This window comes from Azolla caroliniana, unplaced genomic scaffold (assembly GCF_043228905.1).
Source record: "Azolla caroliniana isolate FFs.n. ecotype wild unplaced genomic scaffold, voAzoCaro1.0.p SCAF_22, whole genome shotgun sequence".
In the NCBI taxonomy this organism is placed as follows: domain Eukaryota; kingdom Viridiplantae; phylum Streptophyta; class Polypodiopsida; order Salviniales; family Salviniaceae; genus Azolla; species Azolla caroliniana.
Window position 1 is genome coordinate 4,949,645 of NW_028230457.1, and position 23,116 is coordinate 4,972,760.

The following is a 23,116-nucleotide window of genomic DNA, read 5'->3' on the forward strand; positions in this document are numbered from 1 at the left end:
GAGTGTTTTGTATATGGGAAACTACTAACTGCTGCGGAGTGAAGGATGTGTGTGAGTTTCGTACTAAGGCTTTCTAAAGGTAGGGAGGGATCAAGGGAGGAGAGATGGGCCTGAACATGTAGAGAGTATATGTCTGAGAGATCATGTGTGAAATGTATTGTGGTGTGATGGTGTGGTTGACTAGAGTTGGTGACCTTCGAGATATCACATTTTAGCTCGAAGTATAAGAAACTATGGTCTACACCAATAGGGCATGGGGCCACCCGAAAGGAGTTAATCATATTGGGTAGCTTCAAGGCGTCCTATTAGATAATCAATTGTGTTTTCCCCTCCTCCATGTGAAAAACATGTGAGCTCTTTCGAGCCTGGCCACTTGGTGTGTTGGGAAACAGGTCCCTCCGGATGGGAAGGTAGAAGAACAGTGCCGACGAACAAACTCGGCCGAGGCCGACAGGCCGAGGCCGAACCGGTATGAACCGGATGGGGAGTACCCGACTGCGGAGAGTCGGATGGTGTAGGCCCGGTATGAACCGGATGAGGAGTACCCGACTGCGGAGAGTCGGATGGTGTAGGCCCGGTATGAACCGGATGAGGAGTACCCGACTGCGGAGAGTCGGATGGCGTAGGCCCGGTATGAACCGGATGAGGAGTACCCGACTGTGGAGAGCCGGATGGGGAGTACCCGACTGTGGAGAGCCAGATGGGGAGTACCCGACTGCGGAGAGCCGGATGGAGCCCATCGAGGCTACATTTGTAAATAGCCGAAAAGTCATATTAGTATAAATATGACTTAGGGCAAACCTTTTTTGTGTAGTTGTTGTCATTCTTGTTATCATTCTTTCTTGTTGGTGCAAGAAGAAATCAGAGCGCGTAACTGTACAGAGAGAGGGAGAGAGAGAGAGACGAGGTCGTTGCCTCCGTTGTAACCGCCGCCTGTGGCGAAGATCTGAGAGCATGAGGTCGTTGCCTCAGTATTCTCACTGTTGTATATTTCTGCATAGTGACAGTTTGCAGCTTGTGGGCTGCCGTGGTTTTTCCCCTATTTTGGGGTTTTCCACGTATACCTCATGTGCACCATTTCTCCTCTTTTGTGTTGCGTTTCATTACCTGTTTTTCTGTGTATGTAAAGAATCTCGGTTGTGGCCGAGCGTCGGACATAAGGAACGTCGAGTTCCCAACAAGTGGTATCAGAGCAAAATCGACACAGAAAATGGACGAATCGTTTGGCGGCATGTTCAAGCTCACCGGCTCCAACTATTCAGTGTGGAAGTCGAAGATGAGGGACATGCTCGTGGTTAAAGACCTCTGGCTGCCGGTTCAGTTTGGGGACAAGAGACCGGACAAAATCGACGCCGCGATATGGGAGGTGATGCACATGAAGACAACGGCGTACATACGGTGCTTCATCGACATGAGCCTGTACAACAACTTCAATGAAGAGAGCAAGGCTCATGAGCTCTGGGAGAAGATCGGCATGATGTTCCAGAACAAAAATGCTGTCAATCAGGCGTCGGTATTCCGGAAGCTTGTAAGACTCCGGTACCAAGATGGCTCCAGCATGGCGGAGCATATGAATGCCTTCCAGGGGCTGATTCACCAGGCAACGTCATTGGAAGTACCTCTTGCCGATGAGGTCCTAGCGCTACTCCTGCTCGGTTCCCTCCCGGATAGCTGGGAGACGTTAGTTGTTACTTTGGGCAACGCCGGGCCGGAAGGAAAACGGCTATCCCTAGCAAGAGTAAAATCGAGCTTGCTAGATGAGGAGGCTCGTCGGAAAGACAAAGATACGAGCTCCGACTCCAAAGCGCTCCTTACCGAATCGGAACGCGGAAGACATAGAAACCGTAGTCCCCAGAACCGGGAAAAGTCGGGGACACGATCAAAGTCAAGGGGGAGGCCGACTTGCTTCTATTGCGGCAAGCCGGGACACTTCCAAAAGAACTGTCGGCATTTCCGTAAAGACAAGGAAACCGACGGTACCGATTCGAAGCAAACCCCGAACCGAAACGGTACAGACCGGAACGGTAAAGACCGGAGGGGTCCGGAACGGAAGGGAACGACGGCAATTGCGGCAAGTGAAGAGGAGTTGATGCTCATCACCGAGGAGAGTGAGATAAACCATGCCGGCGATGAGATGACCTGGGTGGTAGACTCCGGAGCGTCGTTCCACCTTACCCCGGACCAGAAATGCTTCTCATCCTACTCAGCCGGTGATCACGGCTGTGTCCGGATGGGGAATGAAGGAACATGCCGAATTGTCGGCATAGGAGACGTGTGGCTGACAACACCAACCGGATGCAAGTTGCTGTTGAAAGATGTCCGACACGTTCCGGAAGTACGTCTGAACCTGATATCAGCCGGTCGGCTGGATGATGAAGGCTACACGGGTAGCATCCGGAACGGTGTCATGAAGTTCAGCAAAGGGAGCCTGATTGTGGCTCGGGCCCGGAAGGTAAACACACTGTACCTGATGAATGCCCGGTTATGTCCGGAAGAAGTGATCGTGGCTTCTGACACTGCCGGTGAGCTGTGGCACAAGAGGCTATGTCACATGAGTGAGAAGGGGATGAAGAGGCTTGGAGACGACAACCTCATTCCAGTGAAGAACGTGCACTTAGAGAAGTGCACTGATTGTCTGGCCGGTAAGCAGAACCGGACCTCCTTCCGACCAAGGCCACCGATGAGACGTAATGCACCACTGGAGTTGGTGCATACGGATGTTTGTCAAGTAGACACGAAGTCACATGCCGGAGCGCAATACTTCGTGACGTTCATAGATGACCACAGCCGGAAGCTGTGGGCCACACCGCTGAAGACGAAGGATCAGGTGTTATCCGTCTTCAAAGAGCTCCACGCGAGAGTGGAAAGAGAAACCGGCCGGAAGCTGAAGGCAGTTCGAGCAGATAACGGAGGTGAGTACCGGGGGCAGTTCGAGGAGTACTGCCGCTCGAAGGGAATCCGGCTCGAATTTACCGTGCCGAAGACGCCGGAACTAAACGGACTGGCCGAGAGGATGAACCGGACCATAATGGAGAGGGTCCGGAGTATGCTAACGCATGCAAAACTACCCAAGAAGTTTTGGGCTGAGGCACTGTCGATGGCGACATATGTGATAAACAGATCACCCTCAGTACCCTTGGACGGAGACACGCCACAGAGAGTTTGACACCCACAGCCGAAAATGGTTAAGTGCCATGCAGGATGAGATGGATTCCCTGCATGAGAACCATACGTACGAATTGGTGGAGCTGCCGAAAGGAAAGCGGGCACTCCGAAACAAGTGGGTATTCAAGTTGAAACCGGGAGATGCCGGCAACCCCCCTAGATACAAAGCTAGGATCGTGGTGAAGGGGTTCCAGCAGAAGAAGGGCATGGACTTCGACGAAATATTTGCCCCGGTAGTAAAGATGACCTCCATCCGGACGGTGCTGAGTATAGCAGCAAGCTTGGATCTCGAGGTAGAGCAGCTGGACGTGAAGACGGCATTCCTTCACGGCGACCTCGAAGAGGAGATCTACATGAAGCAACCGGAAGGATTTGTGGAGAAAGGGAAGGAGCACCTGGTATGCCGGTTGAAGAAGAGCCTATACGGACTGAAGCAGGCTCCCCGGCAATGGTATCGGAAGTTTGACTCCTTCATGACCGATCAAGGGTACCACAAGACGCAGGCCGATCACTGCGTGTTTGTGAAGAAGTTCGAAGGAGGGGACTTCCTGATACTCCTCCTGTACGTGGATGACATGTTGATCGTCGGACGAGACCAAGAAAAAATACGGATGCTGAAGAAGGCTCTCAACCGGACCTTCTCAATGAAGGACTTGGGTCCGGCAAGACAAATGTTGGGGATGCACATCATTCGGGACCGGTCAGTGAAGCAATTATGGCTGTCACAGGAGAAGTATGTGACAAAGGTGCTTCACCAGTTCAACATGTCAGATGCAAAACTGGTCGGATCAACACTTCCGGCAAACTGCAAGTTGTCTGGCAAGCAAAGCCCGAAGACAAAAGGAGAGAAGGCAGATATGATGAAGATTCCATATGCCTCTGCCGTCGGGAGCTTGATGTACGCAATGGTTTGTACCCGACCGGACATTGGATACGCAGTCGGAGTGGTGAGCCGGTTTATGAGCAATCCCGGCAAGGAGCATTGGAACGCGGTCAAGTGGATACTCCGGTATTTGAAGGGCACTTCAAATATGTGTCTCCGATTCGGCTCCGGAAAACCTCAACTGGACGGTTTCACCGATTCGGACATGTCGGCTGATGTGGATACCAGACGGTCTACATCCGGGTATGTGATGACATATGTAGGGGGAGCTGTTTCGTGGCAGTCAAGGCTGCAGAAGACGGTTGCATTGTCAACCACAGAGGCGGAGTACATGGCGGCTGTAGAAGCCGGCAAGGAAATATTATGGATGAAGGACTTCATCGGAGAGCTCGGTATCCGGCAAGAGGAATACCGACTCTACTGCGACAGTCAAAGTGCCATCCACCTTGCTAAGAATGCGGCCTACCATTCCCGGACGAAGCATATCCAACGGAGGTATCACTGGATCCGGGAAAGGGTAGATGACCAGGAGTTCACACTGACGAAGATCCACACGGCCGAGAACGGGTCAGATATGCTGACCAAAGTGCTGACACCCGACAAGCTGGACGCATGCCGGAAGAGGATCGGGCTGAAAAGACACCCCATGCCGGAGTGAAGGGGGAGTTTGTTGGGAAACAGGTCCCTCCGGATGGGAAGGTAGAAGAACAGTGCCGACGAACAAACTCGGCCGAGGCCGACAGGCCGAGGCCGAACCGGTATGAACCGGATGGGGAGTACCCGACTGCGGAGAGTCGGATGGTGTAGGCCCAGTATGAACCGGATGAGGAGTACCCGACTGCGGAGAGTCGGATGGTGTAGGCCCGGTATGAACCGGATGAGGAGTACCCGACTGCGGAGAGTCGGATGGTGTAGGCCCGGTATGAACCGGATGAGGAGTACCCGACTGTGGAGAGCCAGATGGGGAGTACCCGACTGTGGAGAGCCGGATGGGGAGTACCCGACTGCGGAGAGCCGGATGGAGCCCATCGAGGCTACATTTGTAAATAGCCGAAAAGTCATATTAGTATAAATATGACTTAGGGCAAACCTTTTTTGTGTAGTTGTTGTCATTCTTGTTATCATTCTTTCTTGTTGGTGCAAGAAGAAATCAGAGCGCGTAACTGTACAGAGAGAGGGAGAGAGAGAGAGACGAGGTCGTTGCCTCCGTTGTAACCGCCGCCTGTGGCGAAGATCTGAGAGCACGAGGTCGTTGCCTCAGTGATCTCACTGTTGTATATTTCTGCATAGTGACAGTTTGCAGCTTGTGGGCTGCCATGGTTTTTCCCCTATTTTGGGGTTTTCCACGTATACCTCCTGTGCACCATTTCTCCTCTTTTGTGTTGCGTTTCATTACCTGTTTTTCTGTGTATGTAAAGAATCTCGGTTGTGGCCGAGCGTCGGACATAAGGAACGTCGAGTTCCCAACATGGTGAAACCATTATATATGACCATCCGGTGCCGACTGCCAAGTTCGAGTAAATGATGGCCAAAGCTCGTGGTGTTCGCACCTTGATCCTTTGAACTACGTGTGGTGCCTATGTCTAAAGGATCGACATTTACCATTTCTCGGTTTCTATTCATCTGAAATACTGTACATTGTCGGGATTGGGTTCTCGCATTGCAAAAAAGCAAAACTTGATTAAAAAAAGTACTTTGTGCATAGAATGTGCTCAGAGAGCAGTTTTGTACAAGCCCTTACACAGACTGGCACAAGTACCATAAGTACTTGGATGTCCGTAAATGAGCCTCTACACTAACTCCAAGGAATATGCCTACGTACTAGGCTCAGACCGTAGGCCTCTAAGGGCCTACCGGTTCACACTATTCCGGAGTATGATCCAGTTCTCCGATTTCTGGATACCCATCCGGCTCCTCGATCCGGATACGATCCGGACACCGGTCCGGCTCTGGCTTATTCAGCCGATCTAGATCCAGTTGAGCTTGTTTGCTCAACACATAGTAATCCAAGGATCATTTAGGAATTAACATACAAAGATTAATAACATTAGTGTATTGTATACACAAACTCATATATCTATTACACTTCATGTACATACAACTTTATATAAAATTCATGCCCCTTTTTATAGGTAAGCATGTGACGATACAATGTCAAACCAAATCAAATCGGCACATACTTCTAGGTTTTATCTCTTCATCAAGAGTCATAGCTATTTGAACCTAATCTAAAATGTCACTTTTAATCATTTAATTACCATAATATATCGGCTTTATTAATAGTTAGCTTCACACCCCTATCCGGTCTATTAGAGCTAGCTACTAATGTAAGCATATGATAAGGATAAAATAGATAAATAGATAAGGAGAGAGAGAAAGAAGGGTGCATATCCACCCGACCACCCCCGAGCAAAGGGATCGAGATGGACTCGAGCCTCGATCGGCATCCCATACCACTGTCATGGCATCGAGTCTTACCTAGTACAAGCGTGCTCGCCATAAGAGTTGACCCACCACAAGGATGGAGTCTCAACGTAATCAATAAGGTATCAAATGAGGGCAGCTAGGTCTTATATTTATAGCCAGACCTAAGGCCCCCATGCAAGTTCACACTTGGCCTAAGGGGTTGTCCCAATCCTAAGGATTAAAAGTAATCATTCCCTTCTTTCAACTCTCATTTAACCCTCACACTTTATCCACCTATATAGAATACTATGGTAAAACTTACCACGGGATATTATATGGTCATGCCCATAACACGGTCTATCCGATTCGGCTCGTCTGAATCTACTTTGGCTCGAATCGACTTCGGCTTGAATACTATGGCCGGCTCTTATCTATTTTGGCCTACTCTTGTCAGCTTCCTACTGCTAAAGGTAACAGTTGATAATTACCTAGATGATGAGGCAATTAAGTTCTCTTTTAAATTTGTTGCGACATAGCAACATGTTGATTTTTGTGTCTTCCTATTGCAGCAAGGACACTTTTTGCATTCGCATTCACAATGCTCCATCTATTTGAAATTTGGTGCAACATTAAGGATGATGAGGGAGTGCATTGACATTAAAGGCTTGGACATAAGTGCATAGAACCCCATGTTCCACTTTGTATTAGCCCAAATTCAAAATTTTGACATTCCACATTTCACTCCACATAATAAATTATATTTACCTTTAAGATCCACCCACTAAAGAACAACTAACACAATAGCTAATCAGTGATGGCCTTCTTAGCTACAGTTAGCTATAATAGTGTTTCCATTCCCATGCTTTCACCCACATGTTTGTCCCATTTCGTATGATAACTATTTTCCTAACTATCCTATCACTAAACTATTAAAATTAGTTTCGAATTTGTTCTTAAGGTTAAGCCTATAATATAAGTACCATAGGTCACACTAAATATGTTCAGCACTAAGATATTATTCTATTGGTCCAAATAAGAGTTTCTTGATCTATAAACTCTTATTTGGAATGAATTTTTCTTGGACAAGGAAGATTGTCCAACTTGGAGGTTGAATGAATCAAGTGTTATTTATCCAAATTTGGAAGCTTTAGCCTCCATTGTCCAATTATGTGTGGTGAGATTCTTGGTATGAGGGGTGGGTATTGCATGTAGATGTGAGAGTGGAGTGCAAAGATTAACTAGGTGATGGCTAGGTAATTATTCATGCCTTCATCCACTATTGCTATAACAAGTGTGTAAAGCCTAACTTGATCTAAAATGTTATTAAAATTTCCCTAAGTTTGTAAATGGGTTCTCGACTTTAAAGTATTTTGTTATGCCTCTTTTTTATTTTTTTGTGTTGTTTTGTAATGTCAATCAGTTGCATTGAGTTGTAATTTGGGTACCAACAACATTTTTCAGCCTGAAACATGATCCATCCTTCTAGCCCCTACCCTCCACTGTCCAATTATTTGTCGTGAGATTCTTGGTTATATGAGGAGTGGGTTTTGCATGTAGTCATGAGGGTGGTTTGCAAAGATTGACTAGGTGATGCTTAGGAAATTTGTTCGTGCCTTCATCCACTTATGCCATTAGTAGTGTGTGAAGCCAAACTTTATTGGCATGGTATTAAATTTTCCCTTTGATTATGGAAACATGATCATTTTTTAAGTATTTTCTTATGCTTCTTTTTCATTTTTGTGTGTTTCTTTGTATCCCAATAAATGTCCTTGTTGTTTTACAATTTTGAAGCACCAACAATGTTTTTCACCTTAAAACATGATCACTCTAGCCCTCCCAATAATTGGCTCTTCCTAATCCACCTCTCATTATGTGGAATTTGGCTTAATGCATACATGTCTCTATTTTCCATGTTTATCTCGACCATTGTATTATCTCATTATTTATTGTTGTTATTGATGGCAAAATGTTCTGACTACAATTTATTCATCAAATGTTTTGAAGACTTTGATGGAGACAACAATGATATTTCATTAGAATCCTTCCTTTCAAACCATCGTACATCTTTGAGAAATCCTATTGATTATGGAGTGTTCCTCCTTTTGTGAGCCATCCTCATGTTAAAATTAATTCAAATTAATGAAATTGCAAACAATGCCCATCTCAACATGGATTTTTTTATTGATTCTACGTTTTCGATAGAAAGAAAGAGAGAGGGGGAGACAAGGTATGGAGTAAAGGGCGGGTGTATCTATTGGGGTTTCTTAAATTAATACATACATTTTATTATCTCACTCCCCTTTGTGCATAAGTCCAAATTAATAGCATGCGTTCATTTTGCAAGAGAATTGTGTTAAGGGGTTTCAATTATATAATACTACAAATATAAAAGTCAACTTTTCTAATCTAGCACATTGAAATACACAAACACATCATGGTGATAGACTTTGCAACTACATATACTCTTGATTGAGCCATAAAGCATGTGAATACGGAAGAATATTATGTTGTACTTATCTTGAAAACCTTGTTTCTTTTTCTTTTTCTTCGAAGATTTTCCTCATTAGTATTAAGAAAAACATATGAAGGCTACAACTTAAGCTTATGTGTGCAAAGAAAACCTTGTTTCTTTCTTTTTCTTGAAGTGTGATTGTATTAAAAATAAATAAATATATCGATTGAGTTGTAGTGGTATAGCTATACATCACTGATTCATCGATCCATTCATTCACAAAATAATTCGCAACCTAATAGACAACCTAGGCCCGTTCATGGGTAAAGTTGACTTATAAACACTAGTCACGATCATGTGATGGATTATGGCAATATTATGTTGTCCTTATCTTAAACACAATGTGTCTGCTTAAAAGAGATTTCATTCATGAAAGTTTCAATATTTTTAAACAAACTATGAAATCCAATTTATAAACAATTATGTGAATGACACACTTGATTTGGGGTAATGTTATTGGTTGTGTGTTTGTACTCTTTGTTTACATTATCTTTGTATGATTTAGTCTAATATATGTAGGGTGAGTTGACGGCTGTATATGGACACACTTTTTCTCTAACTTTAATGAATCAAAGACAACCAAACGAACACACTCACGACCACTCATGAGTCATAATATTATAATATTGTACGCATGGCAGTGGAAATTTTGGCTACGACTTTTCGTTTCCTAGCTCTCATTTTTCATATGTATTGTGATATCACAACCAATGTTTTAGGGTTGATGTAAATGTTTGAATATAACATTGTGAATGAAAACTCTAGGCTTCAAAAACAAACGAGATGCATTCCACAATTACTTACGTATTTCATTGACTTATTCACTCGATGACTATTGAAAACATATAATAAGGATTGGATAGAATGATCCTTATAATATTCAAAAGTCAACATAGTGCACCAGGCAATTAAGAGAGAAAGAGAACAGAAATGGAAGGGGAAGATCAAGACATGTTGATGATTAAAAACTTAAATTAACGATAAGTGGGTGCATGTGTGTATATTCATGTTCAGGAGGAGAGGATAATAAGGCAATAGTCCAAGCATCTTCCCCTTTTCAACCTAAAATAGGTTTAGATAAGTAAGAAATTCAAATAACATTAATTTAAAGGGGTGTGTGTGTGTGTGTGTGTGTGTGTGTTTGATAGGAAATGTTCAGAAAAGTAACAAATCTCATAGATACAAAAGTATGTAGATACCTACACACTTACAACATTCATGAATATAGATGTCTGTACTACTTTTGATTATGCCCTTGTCCATCTAGACCTTGTGCAATTGTGTGTGAACATCAATAATCTTGGTATAACCGGTATCTCACGTTGCTACTTGATGGCTCATTGATTGTCTATTCCTCTTAGATTAATGGAATTGAAGTCGTTATTCCATAGTATGGCTTTGGGTTGAATATATTGATCAACTACTTCTCCATTCATACATCAATCATACCCACCTAGTACAAATCTTCTCCAATTTCCGTTACAATCCCATATGGTTCTGCCCAGAAGATTCTAAGCTTTCTTTAGAACTCCATAATTACCCATCTATTTGTAAATCTTGCTTCATTGTGCTTTCTGTGTCTATCAACAAATGCGTTCCTAGGATTTTAGCAAAATCTCCAAATTGACCAAACTTCTAAGTCACTCATTGCCCAGTTGCAAAAAAATTATTTTACTTTCTCAAACACTATATGAAGAAGTAGTCTATCTATGTATTTTCTTCCAACCCATTAGCCAATAACAAATACTTTACATCAATACTAGCTTTATTTTTTGTGCACCCAAACCACAAAATTGAAATTGTGGATCCAGCCTATCTGATTCTCTTCTTAGATTCTATTTATTTGATATACATTATCTAATTGTCTAGGTTAGTAGTATAAACCAAAATTTCATGAGAATGGCAAAACGTTCCCTCTAGTAAAGTGGAAAATTTAGGCATCTCATTCTCAAAAAATGTCATGATCATCCTAGTTTCATGCACACCAACACACAAACGATCCATGTGCTAGTTTTGGGAGCACTATAATTGGCTTCAATGACATAGGATATCCTAGATTTTGTACTAAATGTTATATCAATAAAGCACAATGGTTAAATAAGTAATCTCCTAAAACCTTTGGAAATATACAAAGTTGATTGTAGGAAAGCATTTCCATCTCTCTCTCTCTCTCTCTCTCTCTCTCTCTCTATATATATATATATATAGGCCTCTTTATGGACGATAAAAATTCTAATTCTAATTCTATATATGAAAACTTTTATGTTATGAAGAGGAATGTCAAGGCTTCAAGTTGGTTGGAACGTCCTAATTCGTTGTATGTATGTGCACTAAGATAGGAGCTCATAAATGATAGAATTCGGGAGGATTAAGTATGATGAGTTTGAATCTAAGGTCTAGATTATGGGGATAGTCTTGCTCCAAATTGTACAAAATATGCTTCATGAGATTATCACACTAAGCTTCCGTTGACTACATTAGACACCATACAAAAGCCATAAGCCACAACAAGAATAGTCCTTTCTTCTCTGAGTTAGGAAAATCGCAATGACTTATCTTCGTTCCTTACAATTCACACACGAACACACAATCAATAACACATTATACAAACAAATATAATCACTTACTACTCGATGGAAAATTAATAATTTAAAACAATGACTAGCTTAGGGTGACCAATAAAACCATAGTGCTTATGTGTTTATAGCCCCTTGAAGTCATGGACAAAGCTAGTGCAGCATTTGTTGGTTGAGATATATATTTTAGATGTTTGCATAATAAAGTGCATACAATTTCTCGTTAATAAGTTTGCATTTACAAATTGCAAACCAAAGACTAAAACAAATAGTATTGCCTTGGAAGAAGGTTGCAAATGTATTAATTTCTCCCTTCATTTTGGCCTCATAATTTCAATTCTTACAACCAATGATGAAACTTACAATAGCACAACCGCATTCAACCAGCATGGAGATTGATAACTTCTCCTTAAATTTTGGCTTTACAGTTTCATTGTGACAACCAAGGATTTTAAACAATGGCACTGCCTTCTTCATTGTTTGTCCTTAAAGTTCGGCTTTACAAACTCAATTTTCACAACCCAGGGATAACTCTAAGAGAATGAGCATAGACAATTGCTCCTTTCTTTGAAAAAAGGATTGACAATAATAGCATGAATAAATTGTTTCTCGTTTTGTGGTTCTACGAATTGAACTTTTCATATTGTCAACCAAAGTATGAAAACCCAAAAGTTTCCCGTGGTAGACAATGCTAACAAAAAGGGAATTGGCCCTTGGACAAACTAATGAATTCCTAATTACAAAAGATGATTGTAGTCATTGGATATTGATTAGGAGACCAAAGGGCTAGGATTTACATTAACGTTGCATTGTTAATCAATGCTCATAAACTAGAAAAGTGGATTGGACTTTCTAGTGTGCATGCAAAATTATGGGTGGGGATGATTGGGAGACATTGAATATTGGAGTGGCATCAAAGTTCATAGTATTTGGAAATGAGTGGTTTGAAATGTCCTTTTATTTTCCAATGTCATTCACACACATCCATAACAAATGGCAAACCATTTCTCTCTCCCTTTTAGACTTTCGCTTTCCCAAGTCTCTCTACCTAAGTGAACAACTAGAACAATGGAGGCGACACATCTTCCATGTGGAAGCATTGAACTCCAAGGTTAACTCCCTATGCATGAAATGGTGTAAACGTTGGTTTTGTTCCCTATAGTTAATGTTGGTGTTTGCTTTAGAATATGCCTAATTTGAGTTTTGAAGATGAGGTTTAATGGTTCACAATGAATGCGCAATAGTAACGACTATAATACAATGGAATTCCGAGTTTTTATAGCATTGTCGTAGACGTGGCCAAATTTTGAACAAGAGCCCAGTCAACAGTGTCCTGAATTTCGACAAGAACCTACTCAACCACAACAATTAATTCGCCCACAACTTTTTGAAGAGTGTGTGTAGGGGGGGAGGGGGAGGGGTAGAGGATTTTAATTTAAGAGAAGAAAAAAAAAAGAATGTCAGGAGAGTGAGGAACAATTCCACAGGAGTGTGCATTTGGGCACTGCGAAGACTTGTACAAGCATGTTCCGCCTCTCTTTCTTTTCATCTTATCTCGACTCAAGTGATGTGACGTGACTAGGACAAAGCACACTTTGTGCGCTCTGTGTTTTGTTTTGTCTTTAAATTACTTCATCGCCGAATGTTCTGTCTCTTTCTTTTCTATGGGAGGGGGGTGTGTTCACCTTCAGGGAGAGATACGTACGCATGTACATACCGGATTCACTAAGTACAATAGATTATAAAGGATGCACACATCCATACACACACGCACACACGCACGCACACACACACATCTACACATACATACATACATACATACATGCATGCATACATGCATGCATACATACATGCATACATACATTCCTACCTACCTACCTACCTACATACATACATACACACATATTGATACAATGCATACCTATACATACACGTATGCAAGACAACAAATACACATACAAGAGAACATATGTATATTATATATATATACTCACACACACATACATTTACCCAAGGATGCATGCATATAGACATACGTACATACGTACATACGTACAAGAGTCTCGTGGAGAGGAAGCTCGATATCGACGACGAGGACGTGGGTGGACATGGAGAAGTGTGAAAAGGGACAAGTTTCTTAGCATACAAAACAAATTAGGAGGTAGTACTAAGTAGTAGATCTGCAATTTTCTACATGATGAAGAAAGAGGTTGACAAAGAAACAAACCTTCCAAGATGTGTATGTATGTATGTGCCTACTATATCTACACATACACATACACATACACATACACATACACATACACATACACATACACATACACATACACATACACATACACATACACATACACATACACATACACATACACATACACATACACATACACATACACATACACATACACATATGTATGTATAGAGTCTAGACACACAGAGAGAGACAGAGACAGAGACAGACACAGACACAGACACAGAGAATTGAAATATACTTAATTATTCTTGTCCATCCATTTTATTTTAAATTTAATTTTTTGGGGCTTCTTGGGGCGTCTCTGGATAGAGAGAAAGAGAACAAATTTAACGCGTGAAAGGATTGGGATCTCATCTCATCATAAGATTTTATATATGTATATGTATATTTCTCGGCTGCCGCTGATCTGCACGTGCTCTGCTTGACTTACCCATAAAAAAGCATTTAATTTTATTAATCAAAACATTTCTCCCTTTTTTCTTTCATCGATTGATTTGCATTTTTTTCTCATCCTTCTCTTGATTTGTCTTAATTTTCCACACACAACTCATTCGTGGGAGTTCCCATTAGTTTCTTGTAATTGTTTGTTTTTCTGCAATTCTTCTCTCTTTTAATTTCTATTTTTAAATTTTTAAATTGCACTATTAAAAACAATTTATCCCCCCTATATAAGAAGACGAGGAAGAAGAATGTCATCCCATCCCATTGCATTGTATTCCATTCCTTCATTTTTATTTTTTTCCATTTTCTCCTTTCATTTCCAAGATCATGTTGCAGATCGATTGATTCCTCAAAATCATACAAGGTAATACAATTGGTTGTGAGGATCATCTTCCAAGTCCATCATGTGAATAAATGCTGTCTCTCTGTTTTTCATGTATCAATGATGCATCAGCATTCATGAATTTATGCATATCTATGTGTGTGTGAGAGAGAGACCTTAGCTTAATGTCCACTAGATTTGGCTGAGATGGGTGAACTTGACCAATCACATGACCTAAACAAATATGGGTCAATTCACCAAGGCCAAGCAAGCTGTGCAATACTGTAACAAAAATAAAAGCTCTTTTAAGGGTTTCCTAAAGATCTATTTTAGTGATCTTAATGCATTCCATTGAATGGTTCATGTGCTGGAAGATTATGATCATAGAAGCCATCGATTATAACTATGACAACTGATTGGCCTTCTTGCCTCATGTGAATTTCTTTTAACTACATTTTCAATTGGGTTTATTTCATGAAATGAATCATGTGAAATGCATAATTTGCTTTACAAGACACAATATGGTATTTTCTGGGCAAATCCACAACTGAGGGGGGACATGCACTATGTAATCTTGTCTGCTGGGATGGGAAGAGAGGAAGCTCTTCCCATATTATTTTAGAAATAATGCCTCATTTCGGTTCGATTCCACTGATACATAAAGGGTTAATTCTATATATATATATATATATTTATAGAATGTAATGATGGTAGTAGCAGAGTGACATTAACCTTGTGGTTTTGTTTTGTCACAATAAATATGATTGCATTTGTTTACTAAGGCAACAGAGATACCAGCCATTGTGTTTGCATAAAATTGCGCCATTCCGGATTATATTGTGAATTGTCTTTTTTTGTTGTTGTGACACATGAATGAAGGCAATCAAGTGAACCGAGAAGAATTTCTGTGTACTTTTTCTTTGGATCAATACATCTTCGGCACAAAAATACATGAGTTATAATACTGCTAGTAACAATGGAACTGCAACATTGCCCAGTGCTAATGATCATCTGGGGATACCCAAGATCAAGACTCAGGTAATACAGAGGAGGGATGGGGAGGTATCAACTGCGGTGTGTGTCGATGACAGTGGGCCGACCGTGAAGGCCACAACCCTGGATGAGTTGCATTCTCTCCAGAAGAAGAAATCAGCACCCAGCACTCCCAAATCAGGCCAAAATCTCATCTCTGATGAAGAGAGGCAGCAACAACAACTCCAATCCATCAGGTAGATAATACATACATTATCATATCCTTTTTTTGTTTTCATAAAATTCCCTACTAGTTTGAAATTAATCACGACGCAGCTTAGATACTGCGCATTTCTTCTTTTTACTAGTTTTGATGAAAATACAATAGGTTTCTTAGATATGTCTAATTCTGATTTTTCTCTTGCTCCATTCATCTCGCTAATTTATAAAAATAAAATGGAATCTTGTGCATGTGATTCTAATATCTTTCATTCTTCGCCACAAATTTTGATGATACGACATGGTGTTTCTCCCCTTCTTTTCATGCTTCATCACTGGTTTAATGAGATGTTCCAGAGAATTTCACAAAACTAGCATCTAGAAACGTCAGATCTTTCCATGCCTCCTTAGGCATAGAGACGGGTCATATGTAGAAGTTTCACCTGATGTGTTCTAGAACATTCTAGAGATTTCCAGGATCTCTAGTTCTAGAAAGATCTAAAAGGTTTAACACGGGCGAAGAAAGTCCTAAGATTCACCGGACATCGCTCCTTAAAAAATACTCATAATGTTCTAAGAAAGTGTGGCTAACTTTTCTGAGCCATTTGTTTCAATATGTGGTGGATTTTTGTCTAGATCTTAGATGATGGCCAAAACTAGAAATTCTGCTTAATGTATCTATCTTGGATTTGTCTAGCTCTTACATGATTTTTGAGGGTATTGATTTGAGTTTTTGATTTTGGTTTTTTCATTGTTGTTGTATCTTCTCTCTAGTGCTTCTCTTGCATCTTTGACAAGAGAAACTGGCCCTAAGGTTGTGAAAGGAGATCCATCGAAGAAGTCCGAGCAGAAGATCTCAACACCAACTGTAGGACCTAAATTCACTGCAGAGAATGTTAGTGACAGCTCACTTAAGTTCACTCATGTCCTCTACAACCTCTCTCCTGGAGGTAAAACAAACTAGATTTCCTTTATTTTATTCATAACTTTGTACCCTTATTCTTAACAACCTCTTTCTTGGAGCTAAAATGTTTCCATTTTGCTCGTAAATTTGTACCCATATATGTTGTATATTCATTAGTTGTTTATTGATCATTTGTAATTATATGCTTCACATATTAATTATATATATTTCTAATATCTTTGTAGCCATATTTTTTGCATATTGGTTAGGTTTCTATGGATTATATTGTAGCTATATCTTTAGCAGTTTAATTGATTTTATGCCACATTTGTTCATATATTGACCATTTAATAGCTATTAGTTGTTAAGTAAATGATCATTTTAATCTTACCTTCATATTCATGTTTCTTCTCTTTTCCCAAAGAGCTCTATGAGCAGGCTATAAAGTATGAGAAAGGATCCTTCATTACCTCTACTGGTGCACTAGCAACTCTTTCTGGGGCCAAAACAGGCCGATCTCCACGAGACAAACGTGTAGTCAAAGAGGACTCTTCCAAAGATGATCTATGGTGGGGCAAGTAAGTATTTTCTATCTTTGTTTACTACGTTTTCTTCATAGAAGGTAATGTGAATATGCAGGTATAATAATAGAAAGGTAATGAAACAATTATTGCACTTCTTGAATTTGTTGATAAGATCTAAATTAGAGAGATTAACTTTAAGGCGATTACTGTTTGAACATCCTATCCAAATATGAATGAAAGACATTTTTATGGTGATTAGATGACTTTTTATGTGAGAATTTGTTTGTCGTTTATATTCATCAAGGTATTCATTCAGTGAATATATATATATATATATATATATATATATATATATATAGCATCTTTGCATTCATGCACCGAAAATGTTCCATGAACATATTGAGATCTATCATGCATGAACACATGTAGTAAATCCATGTATGCAATCTATCAAAAAAGTCATTTCTTACAAATCAGTGCATTCCGTTCTTGGTCTGATGGCTAACACCACATATATACATATCTTTGTAGAGGCTCGCCAAATATCGAAATGGATGAACAAACATTTTTAGTAAATCGAGAGAGAGCGGTTGATTATCTGAATTCCTTGGACAAGGTTAGTCATATATACATGTATGATTCTGGTATACATCCTACGTACACATCTCTCAGAAAGGCCAGTTTTTCCTGAGTACTGGAATAATCAGAGTGATTATATCTTGAAGCATTTTGGCACTTCTTACAGGTTTTTGTGAATGATCAGTTCCTGAATTGGGATCCAGAGCATCGTATTAAAGTTCGGATCATCTCAGCTCGAGCATATCATTCCTTGTTTATGTACAACATGTAAGTTCTCTCCTCCCCTGCCATTCATAATCAAGGCTATGGTTTAGTTATTTGGAGACTTGATTATCCATGGAATATGTGGTGGAAGATTATACATATATCATCATTTTTTAGGCTAGTTTTTTGTTAAGTCAACGTGTTTATGTTCTCTTTATATCTTTATGTCAATGGAATATCTGGTGGAACATTATACATATGTGTGTGGAAGCAAAATTATGCCTGGTGAAAGATTCTGTCATGTGAATTAATTGCTGCATATCCACTTCACTTAGGATTTGATTCTGAAGCCCAAGAATTCTTTGAGAAGTGAGAACATATTTGGGGAAGATTGTGTAGATTCATACATGGTGAGATTATAGTGTTCCAACAAATTAAATCTTCTCATATTTATATATATAATGAAAATTTTATATCCAATTAATTGATTCTCCAAAGACCATGGGTTTCTTGTAACACACCTAGAAGATTGAAGGGTGATGACAGGTTAATATATTTATGCATATCTATATATAAATATATATGTGATGACAGGTGCATTCGGCCGACCCCAGAAGAGATGGAAGACTTTGGGGCCCCAGATTTCACGATTTACAACGCTGGAAGCTTTCCATGTAATCGATACACACATTATATGACATCTTCGACAAGTATAGACCTTAACCTTCGGAGAAGAGAGATGATTATTCTTGGGACACAGTATGCTGGTGAGATGAAGAAGGGCCTCTTCAGTGTCATGCACTATCTCATGCCCAAGAAGGGTGTTCTCTCCCTTCATTCAGGATGCAATATGGGAAAAGATGGGGATGTGGCATTGTTTTTTGGATTATCAGGTTCTTTCTCTTTTCTTATTTTAAGGCCAAATCCTCTTCTTCTTATTTTAAGCACAAATAATATTGTTTTTCTTATGTATACAGGTACAGGGAAGACGACGCTCTCGACCGATCCAAATAGATACCTAATCGGTGATGATGAACATTGCTGGAGTGACAATGGAGTCTCCAACATCGAGGGAGGTTGCTATGCGAAATGTGTAGATCTGTCTCGTGACAAGGAACCAGATATCTGGAATGCAATCAAATTTGGCACCGGTTAGTAATCAATTTGTTTTTACATAGAATAGAGTTGACTTGATGTTAAGTAACTGACATTTATGGGTTAATATACACCATAAATTAGGATTGAATCAATGAGAAGCTTAGTTGATACAGTATATGTGATCATATAAACTAGAAATTAGACATTATGGACTCATACCAAAGTAAAGAAGACGGAAAGTTGGATGATAAACATTATGAACTGACAATACCTATATCTCTGACAGTGCTCGAAAATGTGGTCTTTGATGAGCATACAAGGGAAGTTGACTATTATGAAAAATTAGTAACAGGTGTGCTTTTTTGCTCAATTTTGGCTGGATTTTTTATTTTTTTTTCTTTTTACATGCATAAAATGGATTCCTGAACATTTGTTCTCTTTTTGGTGTTTCAAAACTTGAAATGGCTCAGAAAATACGAGGGCGGCGTATCCTATCGAATACATCCCGAATGTGAAGATACCATGTGTTGGCCCTCACCCCAAGAATGTGATATTACTTGCATGTGATGCTTTTGGGGTCCTGCCTCCTGTTAGCAAGCTGACCTTGGCTCAAACAATGTATCACTTTATAAGTGGATATACAGCTCTGGTATATGTTTACACAAACTTCCCAATCTTAGATGCAATGCCACATCATTTTTCCTTCAGTTTTTTCATAGAACGCCATTGGACTTTGGGCGAGACATGCATACTACATATTTGTTGTATCTTTGTTAACATGAAGTTCATTCATACCTCTTCTGCCCTTCCCTTGAAACATTAAACAAACTTGTGGTCGACGTTAGGTTGCTGGAACTGAGGATGGAATCAAAGAGCCACAAGCAACATTCTCAGCATGCTTCGGGGCAGCATTCATAATGCTCCACCCGACAAAATATGCAGCGATGCTCGCTGACAAGATGCAACAGCATGGCACTACTGCATGGCTCGTAAATACCGGATGGTCCGGGGGCAGGTACAATTTTACCTTACCGTGTTTTTTCCCATTCTCTTATTACATGAAGTGGACTTTGAGACAACTCTTTCTTGGCACGGATGTTTGTAAACATTGTTTTGGTCTCTCTCATTGACTTGACTTCCCTCAAAATGGAGATAGCAACTTTGTTTGGCATCGTGTTTGTCTTCTTTACAGAGATGACTTGGTTTTACATTGGTTTATTTTTTTTACATGACTTTCTTTGCTTTTCATCGACTTCTTTGCATAGGTGATTTGGTTTTGACATTGATTGATTTCTTACATGACATTTTACATGAATTGTTCTCTTTGATGCCATTCGTTTTCTTATATGGCTAAAACACTGACCTACTCTTTTTTCTCAATCTAGTTATGGAGTTGGGAAAAGGATGAAGCTTGAATATACCCGAAAGATCATAGATGCTATCCACGATGGGTCACTTTTGAATGCGAATTTCAGCGAAACTCCTGTGTTTGGTCTTCAGATTCCAGATAAAGTGAATGGGGTTCCATCAAACATACTACATCCCGAAAACATGGTATATATATCATGTGAAGTTCTCTTTTAAATCTAGTTATGAATGTAGATGCTATTACATCATTGTTTTTCTTTGTAAGCATTCGTGTGTGTGTGTATGTGATTAGAACCAAACCTCTTGTTCAGTTATGGAGTGCTTAGATTCATATGATTTCTATGTAGACATATAGATAGACGATAAGTCATTACATTATATATATTTCGATCATTATAAATTTCGTCCAATGTGATTTTTGTATGACTTTGTAGCATGAATTTGATTTGCTTTGTTTTGATGTTTGCTTCTTCTTCATCATATGATATTGCAGTGGTCAGATGAAGTAGCATACAGGGAAACATTGGAGAAGCTCGGAGGTCTCTTCATCAAGAATTTCGAGAAGTTTTTAGATCGCAAAATCGGAGAAGACAACAAACTTTCAAATGAGATACTAGGAGCAGGACCTAGGTTGAGAAAATAATTCTTTTTTTTTTAAGTTAAAAGAACATGTGACCATGATTATGTTCAACCCAAACCAACACTTCCATCGTCAATTCTTTTGCCATGCCACTTCCTATTTGTAGCTTTCTTTTATTTTTGACAATTTGTGACCCTCTCAACTATTCATATCCCTTTCCACTTTCCTTCTCTAACACATCAATCCTATAGTAACTAAATAAGCAAATGCAAATCATGGTAGAATTGTCATCATCAACAAATACAACTGTTTCTAATGAATTATGTTTTCAAAACACCTGTTTCTAATGAATCACCAAAAATTTCGGTTTCCCACTTGTTCAGTCACAATTTTATTAACATAGTTCTTTAAATCTTCTTCATGGAAACTGGGGATGTTTCCTCATTAAGAACTCATGTTCTCATCAATAAGGGGCGTATCAATAAATGCAAGTGTCTCTAATTGCTTCTATTTGCATTATTTTGATGAACAAATGACAATTAATCTCATTGCTAATGAATTGCAATTAAGGTATCTCATAACTCACCATAATGGCGTTAATTGCAAAACTCTATTGAGGTGTCAAACATCATCATTGCTTAAAGCTTTTCCAGAATTCATCACTCTCATTAGACTAGATCCACCTTGTCAACCTCTATATTTTTCAACTTGTCTATGTGAATACCAAATAGGGTGCTCCCTCGCTTCACTCTCAAATGTTGGTGCTATAGGGACTATGAGACATTGGATCTCCCTATAATAGTCTAAAATAAAGCATATATTAGTCTACAGTGTGCCCAACCATGTTGGAGCTATAGTGACCAGAAAACATTGGGTTGGGTCTCCCACTTGTGTATAGATAGATATGTTGGTATGATCATACCCACTTGCCCAAGTCACACATTTCCCCATTCAACATCTAAGCAAGCAACATGCTGAAGTTTCTCTTGAAGAGGAAGTAAAAAAGTGGCCTATGATACCAAGTATAGTTGTTAGGTAATATGTTGTCAATAGAATCTAGTAATCTCAAATTGTCTAATCAATCATTTGATGTCATCAAACCACAATGTCCATGTAGGCTCAATTAAGCTATAGGAAACTATCCATCATCGACACCATATGACCGATTTGATTCAGTCAAATGGTTGTCCTTGTAGGCTCAACTTGTTATTGCGTGAGGCCTTAGAAAGATTCATTTGTATGCAATCAAATGATTTCATTAGGTGAGTAATATATGAGAAATGTGGTATCACTTAAATATTAAATGAACCATGTCAAATGTGAGTACCAAACTTCAAAGATCCTATTAATTTACAATAGATGCATTACTCTTCTATTTGATATAACTCCTAAAATAGAAGACATGTCAAATAGGGTCTTGACCTATTTAGAATGTGACTTCATCATGGATCAACATAGACAAATTCTTTTGGCAGAAAGTCAACTATTCAATTGTGAATAACACAAGCTTGTTTGTTTCCAAATTGTTTTTGTCCAACATTGTGTTGAAATGTCTATCATTTGATCACATGGTCAAGCGTTCAAAACTATAGGTTTGATCATTATTACTACAATAAATTACCTCCAAACAAGAGAGAAGTTTTGTTGTCTTATGAGATCTTGTTATTGTCTTTGTTATCTAAGAATGGTCATGATACAAAGCAAACCTACTGTTATTATATACCCATGTGGTTGAGTTCAAACAGGTTTTAAGTTTTATAGTGTCAAAGTGTTTTTAGAATTCAAGTTATTGAACACTACAAGAATATAAGATATGGAGCATTACCATTTGGAGGGCAAAAACACGAACCAAGATATTAAGGAGAAGTCAAACTAAAAGCAGGAGACATGAAGAAAAGTAAAAGGAGAAAAAGCGGGTCACTTCAGAATAGTTTGAAAAGAACGGTCATAACTCTTTCGTTTGAAACCCAAATATCATGTTTAAATATGGGTTGGAAAGTTCGTGAAAAGAGCTATCTTTAAAATTTCACATCTCTAAATTTGGAGCTCTAATGAGGGACATATGATGATTCAAAGGTCGTTGTGTCATAGCTAAAAATAGGAGATGAA

General features: G+C 39.7%; 1 protein-coding gene across 1 annotated transcript; it reads left to right on the forward strand.

The window, feature by feature from the left end:
* Positions 1 to 15,421: 15,421 nt before the first annotated feature.
* LOC147849865 (phosphoenolpyruvate carboxykinase (ATP) 1-like) lies at positions 15,422 to 21,274 on the forward strand. The gene is made up of 12 exons (XM_087336943.1): positions 15,422 to 15,788; positions 16,525 to 16,700; positions 17,079 to 17,232; positions 17,710 to 17,794; positions 17,924 to 18,024; positions 18,556 to 18,854; positions 18,939 to 19,112; positions 19,346 to 19,411; positions 19,530 to 19,708; positions 19,905 to 20,074; positions 20,445 to 20,613; positions 20,921 to 21,274. The coding sequence occupies exons 1-12, from the start codon at positions 15,511 to 15,513 to the stop codon at positions 21,068 to 21,070; spliced, it is 2,001 nt and encodes a 666-aa protein (XP_087193069.1). The 5' UTR covers positions 15,422 to 15,510; the 3' UTR covers positions 21,071 to 21,274.
* The last annotated feature ends 1,842 nt before the right edge of the window (positions 21,275 to 23,116 follow it).

Excerpts from the sequence above, each read along its gene's own strand:
- LOC147849865 (XM_087336943.1), top strand. The coding sequence starts at position 15,511 with ATGAGTTATAATACTGCTAGTAACAATGGAACTGCAACATTGCCCAGT. Across the intron at positions 16,701-17,078 it reads CTACAACCTCTCTCCTGGAG|AGCTCTATGAGCAGGCTATA; the intron begins GTAAAACAAACT and ends CTTTTCCCAAAG. Across the intron at positions 17,233-17,709 it reads GATGATCTATGGTGGGGCAA|AGGCTCGCCAAATATCGAAA; the intron begins GTAAGTATTTTC and ends ATATCTTTGTAG.